Source organism: Xylocopa sonorina, chromosome 14, assembly GCF_050948175.1.
Source record: "Xylocopa sonorina isolate GNS202 chromosome 14, iyXylSono1_principal, whole genome shotgun sequence".
NCBI lineage: Eukaryota > Metazoa > Arthropoda > Insecta > Hymenoptera > Apidae > Xylocopa > Xylocopa sonorina.
Genome location: NC_135206.1, coordinates 3,528,606 through 3,555,844, shown reverse-complemented (window position 1 = coordinate 3,555,844; position 27,239 = coordinate 3,528,606). Strand labels below are relative to the sequence as shown.

The following is a 27,239-nucleotide window of genomic DNA, read 5'->3' as shown; positions in this document are numbered from 1 at the left end:
GAATTATTCCATTCTGCTGCTGGACTGTGTCGACATTACTCATTCGAGTTTAAACGATCGCTGCGTCGAAGAGGATCAGCTTTTGTATCGAACCAGTCAAGCACGTTTTTGTTTTTTAAACTGTTATTAATTGAGCAGAAGTTATTTCTTCTTTTTCTATTAATGAAGGTACACAGAATGGTTGTAGCTATTCTGAGAGTCAATGAATAGGAGAACTATGTATGATATTACACGTAGAATAAAAAAAAGTAACCGCAGCGTCGATGCTCGTCGAAGAGGATTATCTTTCACATCAAACCATTGACACACATTTTTGTTTTTTGAATTGTTACTAATCGAGCAATAAAATCATTTCTTTTTTTCTTCTATTAATGAAGGTACTCAGGATGATCGTAGCTATTCTCAGAATCAATAAATTCATTTTTAAAGAAGTACTTATTCTTTTTTGTTATTAATGAATGTAAACAGGATAATTGCAGCAACTCTGAGAGTCAATGAGCTGAACAAGGTCCTTTTTCATTCGCAAAGGAGTATTATATACAATATTACACGTGTAGAATAAAAAAAAACCTAATACGTTCTCTGTTTTTTAATTACACATTTTGTCAGCTCGCTCCTTACCTTCCTCGCCGTTCCCAAGGGGTATGGTCTCGCCATCCTCTCGCCTCCACGTAATATTTGGGGTCGGAGATCCTTTAGCAGCGCAGCGTAATGTCACGTTGCTGCCTTCTCTAACTACCATGTCCGTGCTTGTTAAGTAATCCAAAATGTCAGGCGGAACTGGAGGCAGAAAAATTGCAAATTTCCCGAGGAGAACAAATTATTTCGAGTCGTGGAAGGGGGGCAGAGATGTGAAATGAGCCGCCACGAGATTGCGCCAGCAAGGAATCCGTTTCTTTTCTTTCTTTTCGAGCGAATGTGAACCGCGAAAAATGTTTCTCGCCTCGTTTTCAAGCGAAACGAGCCTCTGATCGAACGAACAACGAACCTACGACTTCCAGATAGCCGGTTTGGCTCTTCATCGGGTCAGTATTTATCTGACACATGTAAGCGCCCCTGTCAGACTCGCGCACGTCGCGTATGTGCAGATGCCAGGTTTTCCTTTCAGTGTGAGTCACGCCAATCCTGTGATTCTTCGTGATCACGTGATTGGCGATGGTTAAAATCGTTTGCGTGTCCACTCTCAGCCATGCCACCTGAAAATGGCAAAACAGAGACACTGTTACGTATAAATAGCCATTTTAACATCGAAACGCGTTACATTATTAACCTTTTGGTCCATAAAAATGGAAGAATTCAAGGATAGAAGCTGCAGAAAATTTTGTAAGCTTCGTAAGAAGACGAAGAATGATCGATTTCGCATTTTTCCACGCGCATATTTTTCAGCTACCATGGAAGCATAAATATCTGGACGTTGAATGGCTCACGGTGCACGGACGGCAACAATGGTAATGCGTTCGTTATATTTAATCAAGCGTCCAACAATCGTGCACGTTGAGTTAAATGAGCGTTCTGTGTGACCACGAGTGCGGATAAAATGGTGGCCGTTTGAGAGGCAGCCCATCTGCAATGGCGATCGCCACAATGCGCGACCGATCCTGAAATGGTCCTCGCGTAGACCAGCCGTATCGGTTCTTACCATTGTGCAGCGCAGCCTCGCGTCGTAATGGAACGCTGCTTTGTCCGTGGACGCCTTCGCTTTTATGGATCGTCGATCGTGCGAGCGAAAATGTGACTCCTCGAGATCGAGCAACCCCCGTGGAGGTTGAACGAGCCAGAAACTTTTTTTCACCACCAGTAGAACGCGTGTAATTCGTTTTAATGAACTTTATAAATCCGCGCGAGGGAGGAGAAAAATCGCGAGCTGTGAAACGAAAAGCGTGGCTTGTTCTGCGGTGATATTTTAGTCTCGACTTTGAATTAAAATCGAAATTTCGCTTCGCGTGTCTCGGATAATTAAGGGTTTTCGTTCATTCTACGAGATCCATAAAAGTTCCACGCGTTACGAGGACTCGTGGACTGTTAAGAAAGAGATACGATGGAATAACATTTCAGTACATCGTTGCGAAAGTGGGTTGCATCCGTTGCAGTGCGAGGTGGATCGTTTGGACAGACAGTCTTGGGATTTTTCTTATGGCACACACTGTCTAACAGCTTATAGAATCGTCTCCACAAAATTCATCTGAACCATCTCGAAAAAAAAAAAATATTTCCATTCTGACACGTTGTATTTGAATTAATAGCAATGCGAGGAAGTACGAAGAGACCAGCAAGTGATTAAAACGAGGCAAAATAGTGGAACATGGCTGAAAAGCGTCGAGCAAGAAGAGGAACGAGTCAAGTTCGAGAAAAAGATGAGAAATTCTGGACTCTGTACAGAGACGGAAGGACAGAGACGCGCAGGAAGCGGTGGAAAAGAAAGCCAGCAAAAGATTTGGCACGGACTGATAGAAATGAGCAATGGTAGAAAAGAATGGCGAGACATATTTCAGCTGTTTCTTGCGCTATTAATTGCGCCATCAAACGAAACGCTATTCAAATATCTGCTGGTCGTTTCGAATAAAGTATATCTCCAACGAAATGACTCGAATAATCGCGCGATTCTCGCACGATCCTGAAACTTACTCTTCTTTCATTACACGCGAGCGTAAAATCGAATGAACAAACGCTGCCAAGTAATTACGTGGACTCGCGTATGCAATGTCAAGGAATATACGAGCAGGCCACCCAGACGAGTGCAAGAAACACCGCTCAGCCGCCATTATACTCTAATGCCTCTAAAACATAGAGATTTAGCCTGCAGGACCTCCTCTGCGTCGCCTTTCGCGAATTCCGTTTCCCAGGCTAATTAAAGCGTTCGTCAGAGCATTCCAGCCGCTTTTTGCGCTTAAATACTCCACTTGGCTGCGATGTGCACGCGTCTGCGTGCGTACAGTGCCACTTGCTAACGCGTTAAAAAAAAAAAAAAAATAGAGAGAGGGTGAAAAAGAGAAACGCTTGGTGAATCGAATTTCGATCGAGCCTCGAACGGGGGACCAGGAAATTCAGTTACCAACCGATTCGTTCGGTTACAATTACACGTCCATTCAGCTGGCGACGCTCTTCATACCGTAAGATTTTACCAGAGATTACGCGATCCCTATTATGCGATTCCTGCCTCGTCTGCTTGTTCCCTCGCCGCAGACAGAGACAAAGGGTCTTAATACCTTGAGCCTCGTTTCCCATTTTCGTGGCCCATGAGTGATTACTTTTTCAGGATACCACTCGAAGGGGATTACCACTCGGATCCGTTGCCAGCGATGGCGACATATTGCCAAGCGCGGAGGGCGGTCTCAGACTCTGTCGCGTGTCAAATGAAAACGCTGCGCTGGCCAACACGATGGATTTTAATTCCCTGTTAACCACTGTTCGACGCTGCATCGCAACGCGTTAGTTTTCTTAACACTTTCACGCAAATTACGGCTATAGACGTCAGATCTATCTCTACGCAAATGACGGTTATAGCCGTCGACAAAAATTGTGTTTCTGAGGACGATCGCAATGCTGAGCAAATGACGGTTATAGCAGTCGAAAAAAATGTGTCTCTGAGAACGATCGCAATGCTGAGCAAATTACGGTTATAGCCGTCGAAAAAAAAATGTTTCTAAAGGCAATCGTAAAGTGAAAAATGTGCGTTAAAGCTATGATGCTCGCAGAATCGAAAGTACCCTAAAATAAAAAAGATTCTGCGTTCAATTCATTATTAACCATTTCATCGTTGTAATTATATCAACACAGTATCGCAACGCGTCAGTTACTAAATCGCAACTTTTCTGAGTGCAACTGCAGAAAGTATCCCTCAAACGCTCGTCAGAATAAAAATGATTCCGCGTTCGAGAAAATACGTGCAACTACTCTGATCAAATTATCGCGTTACTCGTGACGACTGGCTGTAATTTTATTGAAGTTTTACTAGGCGAAACGACTGGAGATTATTAAACGCGCGTAAAGTTAATGCGCCCGTGGAGAAAGCAATAGGCAAGTGGAAAGTGTAATAACTTCGTTAAAGCAATTAAAAGACTGGCTGGCTACTCTCAAAGGAAAGAAACTCGCTGGAAGAAAAGCGTCAATTGAATAAATTCTCGCCTTGCGTGGGAAGCTTCCCGTTTAATTACTGACAGACTGGTGGAACCTCCCTGGCGGGGTATTTTTCAGGTCTAACAATCGTTTCTAGCGCGTGTTAAATTCTCTGAACGCAGAAAAATGTGTCGCGACTGTCCAAGATGTTCAGAACTGCCTAAACGCGTGGCCATTACGCGTCGCAAGTTCGAAAACCGCTCGAAAGACAGGATTCCATCGAGTATTCTGGTGCTGGTCGCTCGTCTGGCGGAAACTTCGACTACGCGGATGGCAAATTTCGTCTGGAGACGTGCTTTTTCTCGCCAGAGTTTCGTCGCAACTTTTGCAGGCTGTGTTCTGGTTAGTCTCGCGGAATTCCATTTATTTATCTGCATCGTGGAGCCAGCATCGTGGTTTCTAATAAACTCTTACCATCTCGCGTGGACAATATAGTCTTCGAGAAAAATGTACGAACGATCGCGAATTAAATGGAAAACTCAGTGTAAAATCTGTTTCCTTTCGAGAGGCAGTTGCTGGGGAATATAAGGAGCAGAGAAAGAGCGATTCTCAGTCGTTCCTGGGATTTTTCTACCGCTTTGTGCGAGCGTATTTCAATTCGAGCGGAATCTGACGCGCTCGAGCACAAAGGTGATCGATTCTGTGCGGAGTACGCGGTGGTACCGAATTTCCGCGGGAAATAAACGTTGAATACGGTTCCAGGACAGTGTACACAATGGCTGGTACCTCTGTACGTGTTAATGAACACTGCTGTTCCGTGGCGATGCCCGCAATTATCGTTATCTGGTGTGTACCGCGATATCAATTAGCAATGAAACGAACGCGATAGGGTTAATACCGTGATTCTGAACAGAAAGCGCGAAAGGGCCACGAAATTTTCAGCAGAGAACGCTCGCTTATCTCCTCCTCTTGCCGCTTGGCTCTCGTATAAAGTTCTTGGCGTGAGAAATGGAACCGCGCGCCAGCGGACTTTTAATTTTTACCGCTGCGTGTCCAGTTAAAACTTAGATGCATCTCACCTACGTGTATTCTAATGAAAAAAAAAGAAGAAGCATCAGCCACGTTTTTGTAATATCGTTAGAGACAAAACAGATTCCAACTTTAATTTCCGCCTCGCGTGGTGGCTTCTTCGGTTGCTATCGCGTCGAATGAATGGCTAATTTAATGTCCAGCATCTGTCTCGCGGTTCTGTTCCTTATTTTCACGCACGTGCGCTCTGAATTAACCGCGTGTCGGATAAGTTTCGATAACGTAGAAAAATTAATTTATCCTGCTTGGAAATATTGTCTAATTTATCCTAAACCAGAAGAAATGGCAACAGAATTATTTAATATCGCGCGCATTCGATTTTCGAGGCCCTCGTTTATTTGTCAGAACAGTGAATCGCCATTTTCTCGTGGGCTGGAAGAAATTATCGCCAGACAAAAGTGAGAGGGTAATACAGAAGCTGGAAAGAATACTGTTTCGTCATGTAAGTGATTAATAAACGGGACAGAGTCCCTCTCGCCGCCATTAATATTTTCAATTCCCCTGGCGCAAGACTTACGCCGGATAATCGATCATCCCCCTGTAATTAAGCGATAATTAATCAAGCATTCATAGCGCGCAGAATGAAGCAATTGTCGGTCTGCCTCGTGAAACTGTTACGCGAAACATAATCCCGTTCGATGCGATGCTCTGAAAACGATTCAAAAATCGCTCGATATTCCTGCCACAAGAATTTCAGTGCGCATTATCGTTAAATTCCGTCCGTGCAGCGAGTTAAACAATTTATACGCGAGCGTTTTTAAGAGAACCTGTTCTTATGGATCGTGAAAGTTACTGTGCCGTCGCGATACCTAATTCACGCTTATGGCTGGCGCGCGAGGGAGATTCGTATCGTCCATCGCGCGAAAATATATTTAGAAAGTTGAGGCTGTCGAAAGTTTTTAGGAGACAGGAATTTTAGGGCTAATTTAATCATTTCCAAAGCCATGGGAACACGAGCACCTGGTTTACGTCGCCAGTGAGGTAGCGATGGGTTCGATACGCGAACTGTGGCAGAAAAAAATTCTTTGCCCACGCGAGACATCGATCAGCTGATCGCGTAAGGTTATGAACGCATTTTGAGCCATTTAAATCGTAGGAACTTAAGGGTGGTCGCGTTCGCAAGCGCCCTCTGGCTGTTTCCTTAAGTGGAGCGAGATGAAATTCAGCGAGGAACGCGAGGGGCATAAAACCAGCCGCCACTAAACAATATCTATGTGCAAAGGAGTACAAGGGAAACGTCGACCTCAAAACGGAGCGGAAAGTTTCGCGAACAAATTTTCATTACTTCCACAAGATTCGCGTTCAGATGGCACGATTCCAGGGAAATAATAACGTAACATTTCACTTCGAGGCGATCGACTCCTCGATTGCCACGCGGATCCCACTGAGGGGTGGAAGTTGTCGCAACTAGTATCGCAATAAACATCGAATTCTTTTGAGTACGAAACTTCAGACGCACTCGAGCTCGATAAATAACAGAGCAGAGCTGGACAGTAACTTTGGAGACTTTCGTGATTTAAAAAAAAAGTGTGCTGGCGTTAAATTTCGATGAAATTCATTAAACAGCCCCTTCGTTCGTTGCTCGAGCGCGTTTAGCGCACTTTATCGGCCACAGTCGGTATACTAAAATTTACAGCGCTAATTTGGTGATTCACGTTGACCTTAATGAGAGAAGTATTCATTATTCGCGCAAGTTTTTCCATCCGGAAGACGCATGGCTGAGATATTCGACGTGAACGCCAGGCACGCCGTGGTTCAATTTATCGCGGTTCAGCGCACGTGTCCGATGCGTTTATGCAAATACTCGCGTCGATTACGCGTCACAGGCTCAAAGTGCTTGGTGCAGAATGCATTTCGAACTTGTTTGTTCTAATACGACGTTGATGCTCGGTAGAAACGGGAACGGGACCTTTGATAATCGTTTACAAATCTAATTACCACGCGATCGCGTAAATTAAAGAAACGAGAGACATTAAAACGCGTTTGCGAATCTAATTAAGAGGCGATTGTATAAATTAAAGAAATACACTCTGAAAACGCGTGAATGCGTTTATAATTTGTATGGAAGGGTGCGATAAATCGAGACTGCCCTCGAAAAAATGACATTTTCTTAAAAGGAAACGATACTCAAGTGCGGATGAAAAATTCTGGCGACTGGGGCTGTTAAACTTTCCAGGAACTCGACCATTGTAAAACAGCATACCAGAACAAAAGGAATCGATGATCGCAGGGCTACCAGAAAGTATCGAGAGCCGTCAGCGAAGCGTAACTGCGTTGCTATCTTGAACGCGAGCCAACCAGTGCATTATGCCACTGAATAATTGCGCAACACGGAAAAATAACGTTAATAATTAAGAACGTCGATGATTCTTAATCGAAGCGTCCAATTAAATTGCGTGGATGCATTGAAACGCAAAGTACGACTGTTAAAACAGCAGACGCGTCGAAGAATAATCAGTAAAATGGACAAGCTCGACTCGATTCTCGTTATTATCGCAGATACGTATTGCTTTTCGCATTTCTCGTCGCGTATTGCGTTCTCATTCTCTCATCAGCTCGCCATTTAATTCCAGAGGTACGCACAGTTCGATACATCGCAGCATAATTAATTCTCTCGCGGCTGCGCGAAACGATTTCCAAATTATCTTCGTTTCTCGCGACGCCATGGATTAACGCGTTTCGTATCGCGAGAGATGGAAGAAGAAACGATGGCGGACGATTCCTCGCGAGGACCAGAGCGTGGAATAGGTGTTGGAATCGTGGGTGACAACGCGTGTAATGAGCAAAGTGCAGACTCTCCTTCCAACGCGAATCTGTTCAGCAACCATGAATCTCGGCGCGTTGCCAACATCTTAATTATTCTTGCTCCGTTAAGCTCGTTTAATACATCGATTCCAGCGTTTCTCGTTACCCTCGATCTACGTGCGCGATTCTGAAGCTTCTTTAAAGACAGTAAAATAAAAATTTCATATTAGAATCGATCGTTCTTTTCGTTGCTTTCTTTAATAATTTCTCACAAGAATATTTTTCCAGCTTCTTCAGAGTCAAATAAAAATTTTTAAGTCAATAGATTTTCATTATTTTCTTTAATTTCTTCAGCCTAAATCTACGAGACCAATGGACGTGAATGGTCCACAGAAACGAAGAGGAATTAATGTAAATATCATAAGTAAATCACAAAGTTTTAAAAGACAGTAAAATAGAAATTTTCATATTAGAATCGATCGTTCTTTTCGTTTCTTTCTTTAATAATTTCTCGTCAGAATATTTCTCCAGTTTCTTCAGAGTCAAATAAAAATTTTCAAGTGGGTAGATTTTCGTTACTTTCTTTAATTTCTCCAGCCAAAATCTACGTGCATGGTCCGCAGAAACGAAGAGGAATTAATACAGATATTATAAGTAAATCACAAAGTTTGATTGGATTGATGAAACTTGATTTCGTGCAGAGATGGGTAACGGAAGTTGACTGAATGGTACAAGTTGGATCATTGTTCAGCAAAGATCGTGCCATTAAATCATGCTACACGGATGGCTATGGGGGTTGCCGGTTCCCATCGCGTATTTTTCCATCGAACGCTCCACGACGATGCTCCGACGATGGCATTTTCACGTGAATTTCGAATCTATTTCATTAAAAGCGTACGATTAATATTCCGACAAATTATACGTCGCACGTCTCGCATAAAAAGTCCCGCGCGTTCCTCTTTAAAGGGGAAGAAATTTGTTAGCGAGGGCGAAAATCGATAAACATTATGAAGCCCTTTTATCTTCTAAATTGGAGAAAATTTCATCTGGCGAATTCACAAAGAGTCGAGGCGCACTATTTGCGTCTAAAATTAACGAGGTTATTGTGCAATAACGCGTGGGTGCTTTAAACGACGATATTTTCGATAACCAAATTCAAATTTAACAAATTCATTTAAATCGAAGGCGTATAAACTATCGAAGGCTCAAGTTTCACCCTCGTTCACCATCGATACACGAAATTATTCGAACGTGACGATAACTCGGTTAACGCAACCTTCTAATTGACAATAATTTCCTCGTGGCCAAGAGTTTAACGAGACTTCACGATTTCGTAACAGCAATTTGAGACTCGAAGGCTATGAAACTAATTCCAAGATCAGAGGCAATCCTCATAGCACTTAATACGCAATTAGAATTGAAATAACTGGTTGAACATAAAATGAATTTTCCAGCTTTAATAAAAAAAAAAAAAAAGAAAATCAGGAATTGGACGACGCAGTTTTGTCAACGATTATTCAACGAACGCGTACACGAGAGATTTTTTTTTTTTATTTTATTCCGCTCGAAATAGACGACGAGGAATAATTACCTTTTACCGGAATTTTGCACTAATTAGCGGGGGAACTTGGTTCATTATAGTAAACAGTGGAGTAGCTGCATAAAATGCAGCATGCGCAATTAAAAGTACAGAAATCCGTAGTTTCGCTTTATTTCTTGCTTCGAAACTTTCCGCAGCGAGCGATCTCGCTGTTTACAACGCATCCCCATTTATTTACTTCGCTCGTTTACTTCAACGTGGAACACTTGAATTAAAACACCGACGGCGCTTGTTTTTTTCTTCTCAACGACGAAAAAGATTCATCGACGTAAGCGATATTTTATATTAATCCAATTACAGGGCCGCGGATATGCTAATGTGGGACACCTTAAATTTTCCACCCACCCCAGTTTGGCGATAAAATGATTATAACTTCGCGTTCAACTCGTTCGAATTAATTCTATTGTAATCTAAATGCACCAAGTTATAGACTTAATTCCAAGTTGGGTTGCACCCTCGATAGCGTGGCCTATAGAGCCTCTCGAGATCGTGTTCGCTGGTATGAATGTTCCTTGCTGTAGTCAGTAATAAATTATGTACACCAATTGACAATTGTGTACACCATTTGTGCTTGAAAATATCAGAATTACGTGTGTGTCGATTACTGGAATTTTTCAATATTTTAATGGCGTCAGATTATAAAGTAGAGATCGAAGAATTATTTTCAGCCACGGAAAAGTGTACTAATTAACAATTATATGCTCTGTTTATGCTTCTAAGTATTAGAATGACACTTGTGTCGATTATAGAAATTTTTCAATATCCTAATGGCGCCAGATGACAAAGTAGAAGAAAGAAGAAGCTTCAGCCACGAGAAACAAGACTATTAATATTCAGAGTACCACGATTTCATGATAATTACACAATTACATGCTCTCTCTATGCTTCTAAATATTAAAATAATACGTGTATGGATTACAGAAATTTTTCAATATTTTAATAGCGTCAGATGACAAAGTAGAAGAAACAAGAAGCTTCAGCCACGAGAAACAAGACTATTAATAATCAAAGTGCAAAGATTCCATGATAATCACATAATTACATGCTTCCTCTATGCTTCTAAATGTTAGAATAATACGTGTGTGGATTACAGAAATTTTTCAATATTTTAATGGCGTCAGACGACAAAGTAGAAGAAGCAAGAAACTTCAGCCACGAGAAATCCATCCATTCGAATTGGATATGAGGACCATTAATACTCGAAGCTCCCGTATGAAATGTAGTCGAACGTCTGGACGTTTTAAATATGATTATACCCCCGGTTATCTCCGCGACTTTTCCCCACGCGACGCAGGGAGGGTAACAAATGCTCGCGATGTATAACTGAGCCGATCCAGCCGCGTTTTCTTATTTGGTAGCCGTGTAATAGCCACGCTAGGATGATAAGTCCGCGAACGAATCGTTGGCATAGTAAAAACTGTCCCTATTTCCATAGCAGAGGGTGGCAGGGATAACTTCCGGTCTAACTCGCGCCGCGGGAAAGGAGACGTATATTTCTTCGCCTGGGGGGTGGCGTGGCCGCTGGACGGATAGATCAACCGACTATCAGATAATTAAATTCCTTGTGCACACCGCCGCGTTCTGAATATTTAATCCATCTGCGTCTGATTTTCAGACGGGCCGCTGAGAAAAATGCCACGCTTGATTAAAATACCATAATGATCTAACGCGTGCATTTTACGTTTTTCAACCCTTCTCGAGTCGCGTGGAACGCTGTTCGCGATGCAAGAAATTATGCGTTCACTTTCTCGTGATATTAGCGACTCGATTAGAAGTTCATTTATTGTACAGTGTGCGATGTAATTTACAGCTTTGATTAAGTAGTGACTGTTTGAAATTAGAAAGATTCGTGGAGCTGATAAAGAGAGCAAATAGCACCAAAAAGTTTCTATAATTATTCATATAAACCCTTTGCCTTACAATTAATTTTATTTCTCAACTTTTTAGTGTTTTTTTCTAAATTTTTACCTGATAGTTAACGATTACAGCAGTTCTCATGGTCGATACCATCCTCAACGACCAGTGGCTTCAAAAGTTGTCGTACAGGAAGCAAAACACCACTGTTATCACAATCACTATTAAAAATACCTGTCAGATCACTGCACACGACACTTGCAGAACTTTCACTGCCCTCGTAAACGCTTTTCGACGACACTTTTCTAATATTTTACGAGAGAAATGTATCCGCACGACGACGCGTGCGACTCGCACGACGCACCACGCCAGACTAACACGTATTACTTATGTTCGACCCTGAATGACGAACGACCTCTCCTTCTCGAATTGTTTGTGTATCGCCTTATCTTAATGTACTACATTTCTCGTAGAATATTCTGCAACGACTGAATTAACCAGCGTCACAGTTAACCCTTTGCGCTCGAATGGCGACTCTCACTCGCCACGATGTTTCGCGTGGCAACTCTCGCGGCTGTATTTACGTCGAATTTCATTATCTCCAATTGATAGATGCGAAGTATTGGTTCGAGAATGTGGTCCCTGAGGCTGTTTATGTTTTCGATCGGAAAGCGACACTGTGACGTAAATTCTACGACTGTAGTCCTGAATACGATGTGTCTAGCGTTAGTACAGCTTCGAAATTTCGAGCAATTGTAAACAGTAATCGTATCGGATGTGAGAAACAGAAAAAATTAGTGTAATAGACAGTGAATCCGGAAGTAGTAGCTATAACACAAGATCCTGGCACTTCAGAATGCCTTGGCAAGTGTTTTGTAAAACATTACGATAATACAGAACTTGAACTCCGATAATTTCTTTTTCTAAGTGTAAACACAGATAATATATCGATATATAACGCTTTCGTATGTTAATTCTTCTCTAAAAAAGTCGTCGAGCACAAAGGGTTAATACGTATAAAAATTAATACGTTTGTGGCGAATAAAGAATGGATTAAAGGGTGGTTACAGCTTAATTCGTTCGACGCCATGTTATCTTGGAATATCTAAATCCACGCACGAAGTCACCAACAGTCTCATTAATTATTCACGAGCAAATATCCCGCGACGTGAAAGCAATCAGCAATTGTTCCTGTCGTTTAACGCGCTGCCCGTACAGGACCATCGACGGTAAATATTAAACACCATTGGCCACCCCTATTCGCGGTATAATTATTTGAGCTGTATTTTGCGGCTGACTATACACAGGCTGCTACCCGCGTCTCTCATTAAACGAAGATTTACACACGCGTCTGAACAGTGCGGCTCTCAAACCGTTTCAGACGTCCAATTTCAGAATTCTTCACTCACTGAGGCACTGCAAATTGATAATTGGTTTAGACAATTATTTAACGATTTCAGAAATTCTTCACTCACTGAGGTACTACAAATCGACAAATGGTTTGGACAGTTATTTAAATATTTCTCACAGATTATAGTCAAATTTTAGATTTTTGTTTCGACGAAACCAGACACGATTTCAGAATTCTCCACTCACTGAGGTAGTACAAATTGATAAATGGTTTGAACAATTATTCGAATGTTTTCTGTAGATTTTTGTCAAGTTTTAGATTTTTGTTTTGAAGAAACTGTGTTGGTTTCGTAAGTTCCCAAAGTAATATCCAGCGCAGTTAACCGCGATCATCGATGCGCTCTTGGCACCGTTGAACTCGGCCAAAATAGCGGTGCCATAAGTGAAACGGCTCGAATTGGGCAAAGTCGGAGCATACTGGCGGAAGATAACAAGTCGGACGTTAGCCAACGTTGCCTAACAGACTTTTCATTTCTTCTCTTTGTGCGCTGTGCCAGGAACAATTATTTTTAACGAGTAAGATCCGGTAACCAGAGAAGACTCGCCTCTGCCTCTGCATTAAAATAATAAAACGTAACTCCCGCGCGATCCTCGTCCAGAAAACCGTATAAGAATGCGATCCGCGCGCGCTCTGGCGCGATTAATCGAGAAACACAGTGGACCAACTTGTTTCACGCTTCGATACCAAAATGGCGGACGCGAGAACTTCAACGCGAGCCACGCGATGCCTTTTAAGAGCGGAGAGATAAACGCGAGGGGATTTCCATTCGAAACGAGACGTCTTTGTCTTGTTATTCGCTCCTCGAACGACGTTAACCGTGAACGTGGCTGGCGCGATCGTTACTCTCGTGGAACATTGAGTCTCGATCTCGTTTCGCCAGCTTTTCAACTCTGATTACCTTGTCGACGTTAAGAAAAAAATCGTTAGAGACTGCGATGCGATTCAATACAGGTTAAGCCTTTCACGCCTCGCTAGTTTGCGAGAGAAAGGTTTCCAAAGGTGCTGAGAATTTTTCTACGCCCCTATCAGCGTTAGAATCGTCTGTCAAAATAGCATGGCGCAAGTGGTTGGAATTAGAGTGGAATTCGAAAGGAAATATTTTTTATCGCGACTGTTACGAGGCAATTTCGTTTATCGCGGAACTCGAGCGAGCTTTTACACTCAGAATGAAAATAGATGACCCAATTGATCTATTATTGCGCAGATGTGCAATGATAGATTAAGAAGAATGCTCGAAACGAGCTCGCGAACGCTCGTAACCGCACTTTGGTCCAAGTTAAGTTATTACAAGCGTCGATCGCTGTGGCTATCGATTAACAGATTATTAAACGCGACTACTGTCACAGAGAGGCGGAAATGACTCTGACGTATTTTCGAAAATAGTTTGAAAAGCGTCTGCGGGTGGAAGTTTAACATTAACGCGTGAGGGAAGTCGATAATGGGTTTGAAGAAGCCGTTAGCAGAGCATAGAGAGCAACCAGCAGAGATTTTCCCGAGCTAGTTACGTAGTTTCCGGTGTGTAGGCTCGTTTAAACGCTCGCGTGGTTTCAACGACACCGGGAGATCCTCTCAGCTCTAATTATTATACTCCACGATCCCAATTGCAACTTGCACAGCAACACAATCAGGCAAAGATGAAGAAGTTTCGCGTTGAAAAATAATTTAACCTGAGAACTGTCGTTCGTACAATCGCCATTATTGGATCTCGCGGTTCTTAATCGAGGCGTTAAAGAAATTCCAGCGAGCTTTGGCCCGGCGAAGTCGTGAGAAAGCGGTTAATATTTTAGAGGACGTGGAACGACGGTTTCGCGGCCCAGTTAAAATTAGTGCGGTCGTTCCATTACGCGTGATGAATAATTTTAATAGGCGACGTTCTTCTTCCGCGTAATTTTCTCTGCTGCTGGACTTCCACGAGTCGTTCGCGATCGACGTACGACCTGTAACACGTACGTGCGATTCGTGTCTGGGTTATAAACTCGACTAACGCGATGGCTGGCGGGGAAAAGCCGGAAATAAGTTCCCTCGATTTTAACAGCCACCATGAAAATGTTCTCCCGCGTATTCTTAAAATGTAACTGCTGTAAAAGCAACGCGCGTTATATATCGAGTCGCAAGAGATCATGCGAGTAACGGCCAAAGGAAATTACTGTTCGAGTCTCGGGGAATAAACGAATGATATTAATAATAAAAATCGCGGATCTTACTGTGAGAACTCGAAATAGCTTTCTGGTGTCTCTATAGAAAGTCGAATGGCGTTGCTATTCCTGAGAATAGCCACGGAACTCGTTCCACAGTAATACTGTTAACTTCTTCTATTGGATTATGCTGGATATCAACGATATCGGAAAATCCTCGCTTTTAGATCGTTCCTTAATTCTAGCTGCAGCTAAAAATCGCGTGAATAGACGGTTACCTGAGCGATACGATTGGGAAATCGATTTTTGACTGGAATACGCGCAAGTAGATTTCTATGGCTCGCGTTTATTAACGAATGACTTTCTATGCTTGTTTTAATTTACCTGTCGAATGGAACCATCATTCGTCTACCATTTTTGTATATTTAAATTGCCACATCTCCATAGATGTTAAAAAAAAAAAAAATGAGTTTTCTTGTTGTTAGAAAGTCCATCATTGCTCCAAACAGTGGTAATCGATTGACAGAACAGCTGTGCTCGTCGATCGATCGATTTTCTATGCTTGTCTTAATGTACCAGTCGAATCGAACCATCATTTTCGTACAATTAAATTGCCACGTTTCCACAGACGTTCTCCCCCCAAAAAAATGAGTCCTCTCGTCCACCACTGCTTCAAAGCAGTGGTAATCGATTGACAGCACAGCTGTGGTGGTCGATCGATGGAAGAGAAAGTCAGCCTATCGAAACGAGTCGCGCGTTACAATTCCCTGGTCGTGAAATCGATATTCGCGTGCTTTAGAGCGGACGGAAGTGCAAATGCGGCAATAATCCCTGGGCGCAATATATAATTACGCCTTACGTGGCACGTTATTACAGATATAGGGGTCGCACGCGACTCTTGCGGCTCAGGGGCGCAACCCTGGGCCCATTCTCTCTCGCCAGAGGCCGTTATCTTCTCCTCTCGGTGCATGTGCTCGGCTACCGAGTAATGCGAGCCTCATATGTAAATCCCATTCTGATTAACATCCACGTGTACCAACACAGAGAGCGCCCTTACATCACCGCCCCTTCTCGCCCTCTAAACCCTCTTAACTGCCGCTGTGTCACGTGAATGGCCACCATCGCGCGAGTTCGTTGATGCCAATATTAATTTCCTCCGTTTGACGATATCCTCCCGTTTTCGCCTGTGAAAGTCCTGCTGGAGGAGTCGATGCCACCCCTCTGTACGCATTCACGCAATTTAACTGCCATTTTGTGGCGAGGTTAACACGAAATCTGAGTTGTTTGTGGGTTTAGAAAAATAGCAGATGCTTTGGCGATTGGGTTTTGTGGCGTTTTGAAGGGTGCAGTAGGGGTTGATTGAATTAGTTTTTAGTTGAGATTGAGAATTGAATTGAGAGAGTGGTTTTTAGGGGATGCGAGGTTCGTTTAAGGAAGATATTTAGCGACTGTGGTTAGTTATGTCTATAGAAAGCAGTATTAACTCTGATATTACGAGGCAGAACAATATGGTGCACGAAAATCCTTTTGTGATCGTATCTACGTTAACACGGAAGGGGGTGAGGGACTCGTGACGTGAATGGCGGATCCAATATACAATTTCAGTGGTGACAGGCATGACTGCCTAAGATTGTCGTGTACGATCCACCTTTCTGTTGTCAGAAGCTATCGAGGCAGCGGATATTAAAGTTAAGAGACGATACGTTAGCTACCGCATAATGGCTCGTGATTTAGCGAGACTGGTCGCGATTGTTATTTAATATTAATCGACGTATCGAGCGAGGCTTTCGAGTGACGCGGATAATTGAGAGCTGGGAATTAATTAAACGATACAGAAATACAGTAAATAAAGTCCTGCGTTCTTCAAAGGATTTATTATCGCCACATTTCTTAACGATTTATGAGCTGTATTTGATCTCGAAATTGTTTTGCAATCGCGGCTTCGTTACGCGGTTAATAAAGTCTTGTCAATTTTCTTAGGCGAGCTATACGCGGGAAAATAAAATTTTTTTGCAACTCTCAAGCTTAGAAATTAAATGTATTCTGCTATTAATTAACTACAAAGATGTCTTACTATCATAGAAAAAATAATATTTTGAGAAAGTTTGATTAAAATATTTAGCAACCGCTCAAAGCTTAGAAATTAAATATATTCTACTATTAATTAACCATGCATTTCGCTATCATAAAAAAAAATAATATCTCAGTTTGAGAATGGTTGAAACAAGTCCAACTTTGATTAAAAGTCGATGGAAATCGACAGACACAAGGAAACCAATCCATCGTGTGTGCTCGTGGTTCTCAGGATTATCTCGAGCGTAGTAATTAGCGACGAACGATGATCCGCGGGCACGTTAATGGCGTTGCGTTTGGGGATCAAGCGAATCGTACGCGATAACGAATAAGTGATTTAATGTGTTCGTCAGTGATAAGATTATTGTTAATATTTAGTGGCGGCGAGGGTGTTCGTATCGCTGAATATTCTATTCATAAATCAACGGGTGCGGCTCCATCCCTTATCACATATGCATATAAACGCATTTAAAGGGAGGCGTTGACTGTTTACGCGTAGATAATCGCTTATGCGCGCTGCATTTAATAAATCGTGCACGATGCAACAGCCACTGGTGCTTCGTCATTCAATTAATCGCGACTACGAGCATTGCACGAGCATTGAAAAATAATTTTCCACGCGAAATTCCCTGTGCAATTAAAACGCGGACACTTTGTACGCGAGAAGACGCTTGAATTCGGATCGCGACTGATTAAAATGGTATTCAAGGTATTCGAGGACCCACTGGGAGCGCGATAGGAACAGTTCCCGTCAGCCATGACTCGTAATTACGTAATATCCTCGCCTAATCGGACGTAGCTAAGCTAAGTCTGCTCTAAGTCTGTCAAACAAACGGATATCCAAATATTTGAGTCCCACACGCGACTATTTCCGCGCGACATCGTCGAACGCGATCAGAAAACGCGACATTCGTCAATCGCATCGTCCTCGAGGGACCAAAGTCAAATTAATCGCGATTAAGTCCAAAGGAAAAACAACGCAAGCACACAAAAACGAGAGTAAATTTCTGGATAAATTCCCTGGACTGAAACTGACGCGATACAATCCTGTCAGAGCCGCGTACCTGGCGCTAGAATCATTTTTCAAGGGATTGAGGCGGGATTAAGGACTACTTCCGCCGGCTGCGAGCCGTGTCTTCAATTCGAGCGAAAACTTTCTCGCAGCGAGGAACGTTTCCAGAGCGGAACTGGAAGTTGGCGAGCTCCGTTCTACCCTTCTGAATAATCTTAAATAAACTAATATTAATCACGCGGCTCTCGCTAATTGCAAGCCTTGATACTCGTCGAACGAGGGCCAGCGGCACTGGTAACAAGTCTGCTCGAGAACTTGCGCTCAGGTATTTAAAAGAACGCTCTGAGGAGAGGCTGCTGCGCGCGAGATGGCGCTCGTGGTGGAACAACGCGGACCAGTTCCCTCCCTTTTATAATATTTACTCGCTGCTGCTCGAGTGCGCCCCTCCCGTTGACCTTAATGAACTCGAAAAGAAAGAGAGAAAGAGCACAAGAAAAAAAGGAGAAGCTTCTGAACGCACGCTCCATCCGACGTACGATTTAAGGCGGATGCTACGAGGCATTGTAATAACGAAGGAAATTACGAAAACGCTCGAGGGTGGCTGGCGACGTCTGCTGACGCTCGCGCGAGGGGGCGAGCGAGCTCTTGGAGAACGTTTGAGGGTTGGGTCGCGGTAGGAAACGCACCAGGATGACAGGAAGCGTCTTCGCCCGTCGCGAACCGTGACTGCGCAATACCCAGGCTTAAACTGACGCACTTAAGCTAAGTCTACGTCTGCTGGCAGGCTCGTTCTAGGACGTGCTATACTCGTTTCACCCCTGTACAGCTTAACACCCGGCCATTCCCTTTTCTAGCGAGTGACGCGCCGCTCCTTTGTATGCGTCGGCCATCCTCTTCAACTCACGCGATGCTATACGTGTATATATATATATTATAATTACTGAGATTCCTCGAGAAGACACGTTCGTTACTTCGTGTAAGATCACCAGCGATTTTTTTTTTATTTGACAATTTGACGCAAATGACAGTTATAGCCGTCGTGCATATATTTTAATTAATAAAATAAGAACAGTGTTAGTACCAATTGTACTAATGCATACATTTATTAAATCATTAAGTAACACGTCTGGAAAAAAAATGGTAGCGTGCCAGACAGCTTAGTAATTGTTTTTTTTTCGCTTTGGAACGTTTGAGTATCCAGAGACAAATGACTGCTATAGCAGTCGTCACGACGGTCATAGCCGTCATTTGCTTCTGGAATAGAAAAATGATATTCTGAGCAAATGACGGTTATAGCCGTCGAAAGTTTTTTTTTGGAAAAACTGTGGCAAAATGTGATAATTTTTACTTCGAAACGTACAACTTACACTAGATTTCATCTGGCAGTTATAAACAATCGAAAAAAAAAATGTTTCTCAGAGTGATAATCAATAGAAATTTTTGTATAATTGCTTAAGACGACGAGGTTGGCTGTCTGTTTGTTATCGCGATTACTCGCGCAGCACTTAATCAACGGAGTTTAAACTTGGCAAGGAGATTCCACGGTAGAGCAGCTTGGTCGGGATTGAATTTGGGTTAAATCGGCCCGCGACGTGAGAAGATGTAGGGCTGGATTTCGCGAGCCGTGTATTATGGATCTTTATTAGATTCTCTGACTGAGCGTTAGAAGAACGTTCAGTGGTGAGTAGTCAGTTGGAAGCATTTCGAAAAAATTGCTGCCATTACTTTCCGCGATGCTTCCATTGGAATCGCGATGGAACGATCGTTCAGTGAACTCGCGAATCGCTCGAAATACCATTTAACAAAGCCTCTATATTTTTCACTACTCTTCGAGCGCCTCGAATTTTTTATGCGACAGATTTCCTCTAATTAAAGAGCAGTGCTTGCGAAGGATCGAATCTCTTGATAAAACATTCAGAGAACACTCTGCGGAATGCACGCAAAAATCGAGCACTTAGTGCGCGATGATATTCTTCAATCTATCAGCATAAGTGCTTACGCGTGCTAAAATAGAGAGCGCCATTAGCAGAAGCTTCAAGTTCGCGTGCGTTCTAATTCGAAAAAAGGACCAGACGCGATCGCAGGCGCGTAGAATTTAATTTTCTGGCCGTTTGAGCCTCTTCGTAAGCGCGTAACCGGGGGAATAATCGAAACAGCCGCGATCTGAACGCCTGCAGCCTCCGTTTCCAAGCAGAAATTTCGCGATATTGCCAATTTGTTTCGCGCAAACGACTATCCGCGGCAGCGATTCACGATTACTCGAACGCGAATTAACGAAATTCGCTTACGCCCCAGTTTTTCGAGCCGCCCAGTTCGTTAATTGCTCGCGCGGGAGCGGCGTGTTCCGCGCCGCAGACGCTCGAGCCGAAAGGTTATTTAATAGAATCGGTTCTTGCGCGCGGATCCGACTTCCTGGTGTCCGCGTGTTGCACGCGTGCAGCGCGAAAAAAAAAACAAAAAAAACTCTGGCGTTTCGCTCGCGAGGCTCTCGTGTTTCGCGAAATCGACTCGAAAATTCGACGAGCGCGCTCCAACTGACCCGTAAATGAATATTATGCGAGCTGTACAACTGGCTGCGAGGTTATTCGATATTTAAAAAAAAAGAGAGTAGCTGAAAAATGTTCGACGAGATGAATCAATCGAATTTCCAACGGCAATTCAGTTAGAGTCGAAACGAGCTGATATCGATGTGGACACTGTTTTTTGGGGTTTAAAGGAGAAATGAAATTAATCGACGCCACGTATTGCGTTGGTTTGAGCAACAAGGCTGTACAATAAACTCGTCGAGCGTGGAAGACGCGTATGAAATGAACAAACATCGTTAGTAGAGAGGTTTACCTTGAAGGTAGACAGATTTGCAACGACGCAAGCGAGCACAGCTTCTCTGCCCATTGGGATCGTCACGTTTGTTATTGGCACGGTAAAGCTCGGTCCCTCTGAAACAGAAGGGTTCGTTATCTTCTAAACAGGTTCGTTTGTTTCATCGTGAAAGCTTAAAAAAGGGTTTTTTTTTAAGTTCAAGTTTTCGCATAAAAATGTGCCAGAAACTTGTTTTATTAGCGAGATTGAAGAAAACGTGGGCTGAAATTGAAATTGGTAACGTTACTGACGAGCAAAGTAACGCGAACGCCATTTTAATTAGAAGATACCACTGGTTTTTAGCAATTTTCTTACGCGAGCTTCTACGCGCGGATTAATTTCAGAGCTCTACTTAACGCGAGATCAAAGTTCTCTTGTTGAACGCACTGTCGCGAATTAAAATGTTTTCACGTCTCTCGAGCTTAGAAATGAAATATACTCTGCTATTAATTAACCACACGGATGTTTCACTGTCATAAAAAAAAAATATCTCAGCTTGAGAATCGTTGAAACACAAATGTTTATCGTTGAGTTTGATTAAAATTTCTGACCAAAGTGCAACAACCACTTTCCTTGGTCGTCTATTTTTCACCAAGCCCTAATTCTCGGCTACTTATTCGAACGCGAGCGAATCTTAATTAAATTCCGCGACTCCGTTTGCTCTTGGCTTTCAGCTCCAATTCGAGTCGCGTTCTAATTAAATAAAACGTTCGAACGGGTGCGATGACTGAACGAGGGGCTGAGTGTGTTTATTATCAGCCGCGGGGTGCGATAAAACTGCAGCACCCTGGCCAGTCGAGTCTCTTATAGAGAACGCCTCGTCTCCAACGCAAACACGTGACTCCTCTAAGCAACTGAGGATCTGCTGACGCGGAACAGTTTGGTTTTGCTCGTAACGTGTCGACGCGCCATCTACGGAGGCGTCCACCGCCAGCTGGACTCACTTGTGTACGCGATTAATCAAACTATCGTGCATCCACGTCTCAAATATGAAATTTAGAGAAGAAAATTTAGTTAATATTGCGTGTAATTAAAGAATTTGAGAGTCGAATGTGCCAAGAACGAATTACCACGGAGAGAATTGTGAATTGTGTGTTGCGTAATCGAATAGCGGCTCGAATATGCGTTCGAGAGGGGCTGTTATGGCTGGTTAACGAGTGTTCGGTTAGCAAAACGTTGGCGAGGATTTGTTACGCTAAGCAGGCATGTACGAGTCGCATAAAGGCGACGAGGAGACGAGAGGGGAGCGGGCGGATGTTGGCAAAGGGGTTTGAAACCCAGCGTGCGCCAACAGATAAGCACTGATCCCAATTACATGCTGGGTAGACCGGTTCCCAGGCTGAACGGATCACGGATTATTGACTCCATCTTGATTACTCAACTCGCGCGTCAATACGGGCGGTGGGATCGATGCGTCTTGAATTTCGATGCGCTCGACTCGTCCCTCGCGCGGAAAACGGTATCACAAAGAAACGCAACGAATCGGATACGTGACGTCTGACAAACTGAAACGCGATAAAACCGAGGAAAATTCGAGTTATCGAGCAGACGACACGTTTCCTTCGTGTCAGAGGGACGAGGAGCGAGACTGAGCGCGCAGAGGGTGGTTTCATCCCTCGATGTAATTCAATACAACTGCGATTCCTCCGCGTGCGGCTCGAGAAAATTGAATTAAGCAAGGAAAGCGAATCGTCCGTCAAATGTACACAGCCACACGTACTGGCACAAAGGAAACGATAAAGTTACCAAAGGATTCCTGTTACCCCTTCGCCTGTTAATTACTAGTTGGACCACTCGAGACGTCCAGCAAAGTAGAGATCTGACTATACTAACGTGAATTATTAAGGCATACATAACCAAGAGAGAGTTATTAATTTATTTATCAGTCGAGGATATCCAGGAGAACTGATATAAATTTAATATTGCGATTTATTCCTTTCAATTTACCAATAAATAAGATTTCTTCGCAGATATTAATTATGATCGCTGCGAGAGCAATGAAATCTGCGTTGACAGAAATTTGTCGCTCGCATAATGCATCGAGGCTGATCGCACGAATGAGATTTCATCGTCAATGTTTGGCGAGAATCGAGAGATGAATGTGCTATGATTTTTCATTCTCGATGCTGGTCGATTCGCATCGAAGCAGTGAAAAGAAGAGCGGCTAGTACCAACTATGGTTCTGAGCTAGGTTCATCAATATCCAGCCATTGAGAAGATATTGGCCATCCGTTATCATGCCATTTTTCACTGCATGCCACCAGCTCGCGCAAGATTTGCCCACTGGCGGATAGTTGAAAAACTGCGCTACATACATTTCGCGAGGGGGCAAAAACTGGGTCTCTTTACAATTTATCAGTCATCGACCATCAAGTACTCTCATTTACTAAAAACTTGTGCGCGTGCATTCATCTCCAACAGTCTTTCTTGCTACAAATCCTTTCGAATATTCTGTGAATCGTTTAATTCGACAAAAAGATGATTAAAAGCTTTGATAATGGAATTGTTTATCCCTCTGACGATCCATATCGATAGCGCTGGCGTTCAAACATCGCGAATGGCCGCCATTCTTCACTCGCGAGCGAATAACGCTGCAACGGAAGGTTCTCATAAATACGCGGGTATAAAAATGAACATATTGTCTTTGCAGAAGGCAGTTAGATCGTTCGCCAGGGTGGCAACGCTTTAGCCTGACGCGAGGATCGATGCCCTCTGGATCGAAGCCCACTTTTCCACCCTTAAAACTTGTACTCCATAACGCGCTTCGTTCGCGCGCCAGACTTGCCAATTTTAAACCTCCCATTCGCCATCATTTTTCCGATAATTTACGACTCCCTGATCGCCCTCTAAGTTGAAGCCTCAATTTTCAGAGCTCAGAGTTCGCTGTCACTGAAATTTACGAACGAGAGGCCGCTGATATTCGCCATCAGAGACTTCAAACGTTTTATTTGAGATTAGTCGTTAGTTTAACGCGAGAAAATTGTTGACAGATTGTAATACAAGCACTTCTGAAGGTATTGACTCATCGATAGCGATGAATGATTAGTTCGAGAGTTATTTCAACTTCAATATCGGATACTGGCACTGATAAATTCGCGTTCTCCCCCAAAGGTATTCGAATTTTCTCTTCTCATAAAAAAGCGCCATGACTTTTATCGAAGAATTTCTACAATAAGCCAACCGAGCATGTTTAAACTTCCACGTGGAATATACGCTGCAAGAGCGATATTTAATATCGGCGCTAAGCGTAGAACGAAAGTTAGAAACGCGATACCAGCGGCCCACACTCGAATCCGTGTCAGAAATTTTCTGGCGTAACGGAATTAAATTATCTGTCGAAACAACATTTTTCTGTATGGAAACGCTCGATCTCTCTGTTTCTGTTAATACGCCAGATAATATAAAATTTCATTAAAACAATCGAAGCTGCGGCTGTGTTTCCTCAGTCATATTTGAAATGCCAAAAATTGATGCAATTTATCGACAATTTTTTTTTTTTAAATACTCTGTCTATATTTTATTTAATTACTGGTGATTCGTAGGACCAGATATTTCATCAAAAAAATCGAAGCTGCAGCTATGCTTCTTCAGTCATATTTCAAATACCAAAAATTGACGTGGTTTATCAATTTTTTTTTTTTAAATTCTCTGTCTATATTTTATTTAATTATTGGTGATTCGTAAGACGAGATATTTCGTTAAAAAAATCGAGGCTGCAGCTATGCTTCGTCAGTGATATTTGAAATACCAAAAATTGCCGCGGTTTATCGTCAATTTTTTTTTCTAGAAAATATTCTGTGGCTATATTTTATTTAATTATTGGCGATTCGTAACGATATTTACTCGCTGTATAAGACGAGATATATCATTGTGCCCTCCTCCGTCTGACAATCGTTCACGTGCTCATTGTTTCCAGCCCCTGAACGAAAGTCGAGCGACGCAATCCTCTGGCGTGAACGGTTTTCTAGTCGATTAAAAGAAACAATGCCGGGGGTTCGTTAAAAGTGTAGAAAAATCAATAGTCGTCGTGGGTGGGGGTCCTTTTGAATGGTTTCAAGTTAATTTACTTCTCTGCGGACGAGCGAATCCGCCGCGCGCGCTCCCCTTTTGTGCAAATGTAATTGAACGAGCCCGTTCGTGAACACCGTGCATTTGTTGAGAAGTAAATATGGCAAAACAGCGTGGAACATTTTTTTTTTTTTTTTTAATGAATCAACGCGATTCGACTGGCTTTTAAAATAATTAAAAATCGTGGACTCGCGATTCTGGGTACCATTTTAGCGACGATCTTTGGCTGGCTGACTCGCGAGTATCGATCGAGCCCTTCTGCACCCACGAGCTGACTCGAAACTCTCAAATTTTCGAGAAATACCTGAAGCTGGGTTCTTTATTTTGCTGATGCGGAGAAACCACGCGCGTGCTTGTAGCTTGTGGATTTCAGAGAAGAAACGAGTGAAACGCGATATGAAAATGCAATGTTATACGCTCGCAGTGATCATACTTTTTTATAGCAATCGACGAGAGAAACTCTGAGAAACGAACGAAGAACACGCGATGGTTTCAGTAGAAATTCTCGAGAGATTAACCGCCATTTTCTGGTAAATAGATGGCCACGGAGATCACGCTTAGTTCCAGCAGACGTGGACATTCAATTCCGTCTCGTCTTCAGCATTAGCCGACTCGCATCCTCGATGATATTCAAAGCGAGTCTGAGTCGCGACAGAAAAACTTTCAGAACGAAATGCACGCGGTGGAGAGGCGTTCTCGCTGGTGGATTAATTAAATGAATCCTTTCGCCAACTATGAATCTCATTCGTAACATGAATCTTTAAAAAAAAAAGAAACTCCATCGAAATTGAGCGATGATTCTCGAATAAATCCACGAAATTCTTTCTGCTGCATTTCTGTCCAATGTTCCACGTTTAAAAAAAGAAGAAACTCGATTGATTGAAATTGAGCGATGAGGTTCTCCAATGAATCCAGGAAATTCTTAAAAAAATGTTTCTTTCGCCAACCATCACGTTGCATTTCTATCCAACGTTCCACGTACACTATTTAAAAAAAAAAGAAACTCGATTGATCGAAATTGAGCGATGAGGTTCTCCAATAAATTCACGAAATTCTTTAAAAAAGCAAATAATTCTTCTGTGCCGCCTTGTAAGCTGTGTTTGGACCTTTCTAACCTAGTTGAGACGAATGAGCGAAGTTCGCCATCATCCCCCGTTAATTGATCTCGCGTCAGCCCCGTCGTTGTATCGTCTGCTTGAAACTGAGTTAGTCAGACTTAGTTACGAGGGAACTTATGGGTTAAGTCGATTAAATAGACGCGATTAAAAATATCCGCGCAGCTAGGAACGCATCAGAGAGCGTTGTAGCGTTGCACGTCGAACGTGTGTCTGGTTAGTATGCTTCAATCTGCAGTTAACACTGGCAACAGCCAGCAACAATCGTATTTCACTGGTCCTCTTGGGGCCAGACGGTCATTTAAGCTTTATTTCTTTTCCAATGTTCCCGATATTGCTTCGCGCCGCGGAAATATGTTCTCGATGGAGGGGTAGCAAACCGTGGCTGAGCACTTCCGTTGTGTAACGCGATGGAAGTGGAGGAGCAGCGATCAAAAGTTTCATTTCAAATGCATTTATTTCGCCAGACGGTTCTGCGATTATTCCACGCCTTGCTGGCACTTTAAACGCTAATAGCGTTAAACAAAACCACAAAAATGATTGTAATTACGTGAAATTACAGCAACAGTTTCGTCTAAGCAATGAGAACCAACAGGAACTCGAGAAACAATTTTTATTATTTCGCCAGACGGTTCTGCGATAATTCAACGCCTGGCTGAGACTTTTAAACGCTAATATGATTAAATAAAAACGTAGAAATGATTGTGGTTATGTGAAATTGTAGCAAGAGTTCCGTCTAAGCAATGAGGATCAACGGAAACTTGAGAAACAATTTTTTTTTAGTGGAAGAGAGAAGTGTATGTTGAACAGAAGAATAAATTTAATCAGACGATTCTGTAGACAGCGTAAAGTATAAGATTTCGCGATATATCATATTCCAGTACGCCTCTGACGAGACTTAAATTAGTTTAGTAGCGACGCCACGGTGCCGTCTGGTTCTACGTCTCCCTTGAGGGTCACAGCCAGCGCGTATTACAAAGCGATTATTCAAGGGAACAGTTCCAAGTTGTTGAATCGAAGAGTGGGGCTGATTAAAACTCGCGAGTCTGCTAATTATTCGACAGATTGTCGAGACGGGTGGTTGAGACGCGACATTTAAAAGACGCGAGGGTGCAACTTTGAGAATTCTTACGAAGCTGTTCGAGTGAAATTCTGTAGATATGATCGAATTCTTTCGATAGAAAAATGACTGGTTCGAATTCTCTAATTATCTGCTAATTAT

At 42.8% G+C, this 27,239-nt stretch overlaps 2 protein-coding genes across 3 annotated transcripts in view; both read right to left on the bottom strand.

The window, feature by feature from the left end:
• The window catches only part of LOC143430438 (monocarboxylate transporter 2-like), a 185,869-nt gene extending 173,986 nt beyond the window's left edge, over positions 1 to 11,883 (bottom strand). The window contains exon 1 of the mRNA XM_076906738.1: positions 11,880 to 11,883. The gene's annotated coding sequence lies outside the window, so the exon portion shown is untranslated. The remainder of the gene's footprint in view (positions 1 to 11,879) is intronic.
• Positions 1 to 27,239, bottom strand: part of LOC143430439 (lachesin) — a 119,758-nt gene that overhangs the window by 15,547 nt on the left and 76,972 nt on the right. For both annotated transcript variants that reach the window (XM_076906740.1, XM_076906739.1), the window contains exons 2-4: positions 20,814 to 20,911; positions 989 to 1,196; positions 622 to 780 (exon numbers count right to left, since the gene is read on the bottom strand). In XM_076906740.1, coding sequence (XP_076762855.1) covers positions 622 to 780; positions 989 to 1,196; positions 20,814 to 20,867 — 421 coding nt within the window. In that variant the 5' untranslated portion in view covers positions 20,868 to 20,911. The remainder of the gene's footprint in view (positions 1 to 621; positions 781 to 988; positions 1,197 to 20,813; positions 20,912 to 27,239) is intronic.